Source organism: Mytilus edulis, chromosome 8 (assembly GCF_963676685.1).
Source record: "Mytilus edulis chromosome 8, xbMytEdul2.2, whole genome shotgun sequence".
NCBI classification, from domain to species: Eukaryota; Metazoa; Mollusca; class Bivalvia; order Mytilida; family Mytilidae; genus Mytilus; species Mytilus edulis.
In genome coordinates, this window is record NC_092351.1 from 60,856,011 (window position 1) to 60,860,716 (window position 4,706).

The 4,706-nt window shown below is 33.5% G+C and overlaps 1 protein-coding gene across 1 annotated transcript; it reads right to left on the bottom strand.

Annotated features, from left to right (window-relative positions):
• Positions 1–556: 556 nt before the first annotated feature.
• LOC139485973 (uncharacterized) lies at positions 557–3,207 on the bottom strand. The gene is made up of 2 exons (XM_071270655.1): positions 3,173–3,207; positions 557–2,446 (listed from the first exon to the last, which is right to left on the bottom strand). The coding sequence occupies exon 2, from the start codon at positions 2,439–2,441 to the stop codon at positions 729–731; it is 1,713 nt and encodes a 570-aa protein (XP_071126756.1). The 5' UTR covers positions 2,442–2,446; positions 3,173–3,207; the 3' UTR covers positions 557–728.
• Positions 3,208–4,706: the final 1,499 nt, after the last annotated feature.

Sequence of the window (4,706 nt, forward strand, 5' to 3'; positions counted from 1 at the left end):
TTTTGCCAAATGTTTAACTTCATATTTCGTTTTAAATTTTGATTTAGTCAGAAGTAAACACTTCTTAACTAATTGAAGTTTGTTCATAGTGCAGTATATCTATATCATGTATATAAAGGCAACAGTGGTCTACTGCTGTTCGAAATTCATAAATCGTAAATCGATTGAAAAAAAAACCAAATCCGGGTTACAAACTAAAACTGAGGGAAACACATCAAATATAATAGGAGAACTACGACACGACAGAAACACAACATCAAAATGTAACACACACAGAAACGAACTATAACATAACATTGACCATTTTTTGTACTTCGTACAGGACATTTTAATAAAAAAAAGCAGTGGGGTAAATCTGGTTTTGTGGGATGCCAAACCTCCCGCCTTTATGGCAATGTTAAATACAACATTAAAATGTCAACATTACATGATACCTGTTTGTAAAGTCTTTCAGTCTGATTGATTCTTGTTCTTGTTTACATTTTTTGTTCTCGTTGAATTTCATTGTGTATTAACAACATTTCGGGGATGATTGTGTAATATTGATTGAAGCATAAATTTAAGAATCTAATTTAAATAAAGACAAACGAAATAACAACAAGAATTTACAAATAATTTAAGTATTATCTAAAAGTTCATTGAGATAATAGTCAAGATAATTGAAATGATCTTCGTCCAGTCGTTCTTTGGTGGTTAAATGTAATAAAGTTACTGTGTAATACATTTTTTTACGATACATTATATATAAAGGCTGGTCCACTTTTCTCTGCATAAAGCAGGATATTCTTCTTAACATCAAAATATAAGGCTAACGGACGCATGATCCCGTCTTGGACACTGAGAAGCTGCTTGCATATTGTTCCATCAGGCGACAATGCAACTATACTGTTTGTAAAGTTAGAGGAAACAAACAAGTTTGAGTTGTCATCAACGGAAATCGCCATAGGAGAGGCCAATAGGTTAATGTTGTTGAAAACCCACTTTTTTTCTCCAACTAAGGAATAGCATGTTATAGTATGTTGTTCTGCTCTGGATTCGTAAATATTATCGCCATGAACAGCAATGTAAAACAAACCCGTCTTCGAATCACCTCTTACTTGTACAATAGTTGAAATTGTCTTGTCGAATAATTGAATCGATTGAATTCCTTTTGATTTTACATAACAAATTAACATGCCTCTTGCGCTATGGTAATCTATGCCCTGACACTCTCCATGTGTATTGATATTGTCTTTGATTTCCTCTGAATCGATGTCAATAATGTGTACGGCACGAAATGCTGACATTGCTACTTTTCTATCGCCAATGATTGAAACGTCATATGGCCCACTGGTCACTAATACGGTTTTTGCGAGCGTACCGTCATTATTTATCAAGATAAGCTTCCGTTGACTACTATCTGCAAATAAAATTTGTCCGTTAGATAATATGACGGCCCCCCGGATATCAGATTTTTTAAACAAATCTCCAGTCATATCAATTTTGGATGCAATAGATAGTTTAATATTGTCAACAGTTCTTTCGATAGGTAGTGGAATGCTTGTTAAAATCTGGGTCTGCTTTTCCTTTTCTGTTTTTAATGTGACTGATAAGCATCCTGATTCTATAGATATGTTTCCAAATGATTTAATTGATGTTAACCTTACTATTTTATCATCAATTTTGCATTTCAAGAGATTTTGTTGAAGGCTTCCATCCTTTATTAAAGACTGGATATATTTCTCTTCGATTTCCACAGCAGCTTCGATCATTTTACTGCCTATATATGCCTGAAGATCTGACCCGTGTTCCTTAACAGATGCTATGTTTTGTTGCAAGACATCTGCATGTTTTGTTTTCTCGGAAAGATCTGCTACCACTTTATTTGTTTTAATTTCTACTTTATTTTCTGCAGCAGCTAATTCGTTCAATATCTGTTGTTCTAGCCCGTCCAAATGGCAATTTATTTTAATTCGAAGTTGTTTGATTTCATCTTGACATTTTTCTCGTTGCTTCCGGAATGTATTAAGGTCATCTTGACGATTTTTTATGATTGTGTCAATGTTGGTTTTGATGTCTTTTATGCTAACCTCAATTGAGTCCAATAACGTTGACGATTTGGCAGTTTTAAGAACGTCCTGGAGCAGTAGTAAACCGACACAGTTCTTGTGCTTGGTTGATATACACGCTGGACAACATAGTTTATTATGATGCGGACAATAATTCTCATATTTCATATGATGATCCTCGCAAAAATTTACGATGTTTGCAATTGACGTCGGTAGTTTATAATAGCTTTCCATAGAAATAACGCCATGTTTGCGTGTTCCTTTCGATATGCTGTGATGTTCATGACATTCAGCACATAATCCTTCATCGCATTCTGGGCACCAATAAGCTGCTGTCTTTGTAATATGACGAGCGTCACAAATACCGCAAAACACACATTCGGATGAAGCCATTCAATCTGTAGATTCATAAATAAAAACAAAAATTATAAGAACCTGATTTTCTTCTTGTCATAATAAAGGTTCCTGTTTTTCTTTGTAAATACTTTGCGTTATGAAATAAATGAGATAAATTTTACTACAGTTGAACAATAAGTAGCCTCTGCGATGTTTGCGCCTGTCCAAAGGAAGGAACCAATAACCTTTAGTGTGTTTTTAATTTCTCTTTTTGTGTATGCTTCGTAAAACGGTGTGACGTTCATTACGATGAAAAAGTGTATAGTATTGTTTAGGGGACAGGCTCCGGGTACGGAGTTTTTGTGTTGCTTGGAAGACCAATTGATGAACTCAAGTTAAGTTGTTGTGTGTGTGTGTGTTTTTTTACTCGGAAGATAGGTTGTTGTTTTATTTACTATTTTTCTATATCAATTATATATTCCATTGGAAGAAACAATTTGATACTTATAAGGCAGAAAACTGCATAAGGGTATCATTAGACCTATAATCTTGAGTCAACCTGAGTTAATTAAGTTTGATTGATCAGAATGAGTACAGGGTTTTAAAACCACTTTTGTACATGTTATTTATATATAGTCAAACAAATCGAATGCACAACGTCTGTAAAAAAGTATTAGGGAAAAAACAATTTTAGAAGCAACAATTTTAAACCGATTGTGTCCTTTTTTGTTCTGTTTTGCTCTATAACATTTGCAAACACAAAAACTGGTAGTCATACTAATGTTTACCTGAGTATCGGATGTGTTCTCTCCCCTTGTGTATCTACTAACAAGGAAGTAGACAGGTAACCAGGTTCAGAGTTTAAATTACATTATCAAATAAACCTGAATCAATCAATAAACGATATTCAAAGCATGAGTTTAAATAACCTAACACAGGGTATCCATCAGTGCATAGGCATAATGAAGGGGAGAGAACTCAAGATTAACGGTGGATATGAAATTAAAAAAAAAAACGTGAAACGTTCGTGCTTCCGAGGCGCTTTTCTTTTTTTTCTTTTTTTATTATCATCTGGAATGCTTAAATACAAACATTTGAAAACCACCAATGTACTAGCGCTTTAATACATGAGGAGGTATATAACTAAAACAGTATATCAAAATGCCGAACACTTAGTAAAATTTTAAAGGTGAGGTCAACAAAAATTTCTTTATAAAACGTTACAAATAAACAGAACGAGTGAAAAACAACTGACATATGGTCATATTTCCGACTCGGGACGAATTGTCGGTTATCCTAATTACTTTATTGGACCTAAAGCAAATAGAAAAAAAAAAACATGCTTGGTAAATTTGTTTCTTATCATTTCTTTTCTAATCAACGGTTAATTTAAGACAAAAAAAAATCTAAAATGTGTCCCCAGTACACGGATGCCCCACTCGCACTTCCATTTTCTATGTTCAGTGGACTCTTATTTGGCATTAAACTCAGAAAGATCATATCATAAGGACCATGTGTACTAAGTTTCAAGTTGATTGGACTTCAACTTCATAAAAAACTACCTTGACCAAAAACTTTAACCTGAAGCGGGACGAACAGACGAACGGACAAAGGAACGAACGGTCAAAGGAACGAACGGACAAACGAACGAACGAACGGGCGGACGAACGAACGGACGCACAGACCAGAAACATAATGCCCCTCTAATATCGTAGGTGGAGCATTGAAACAGTATGAATGTACCTTACAGTCCTGTGACATTAGAAAATTTGCTTACATGTTAAGAGGCAATGCCAGAGAAAACCAGGCAGAAGTTGGAAATTTTGTTCAGCAACCTTTTTGAGATAAATGTGTTTTTGTATTGTATGCACCTTGTTTTGTTGGGAAATGACACTTTTAAAAGTCATATTGGGTTATTATGTTTAAAAAAATGAATTTGATTTTACAGTCAATTTGACTGCGTATATAGGGAAATATGGGTATTAATTTCTCAATAAAAACAGCCTGCTATATATCAATTGATATATATTCTAAAAGATGACCATGAATACAACAGGAAATGATAATTAAAACCGATAAAGGTTGTAATGTTGTTATAGAAAATGAACTTATAATACTGACAAATTTTATGAATTTTTTAATTCTGACTCTTACAATGTTGTTCTTAAAATTGCAAAATTTTGTAAAATTGTACTAGCTGTTGTTAATTAAACTAATATTGTTTCAACCATTAATATGTCCATTTGAAGTTTACTGTCTTCCTTTAAATGTATTACTTTTTCAAATGTATATATGTTAATGAATGTTTATAATGTTCACTGC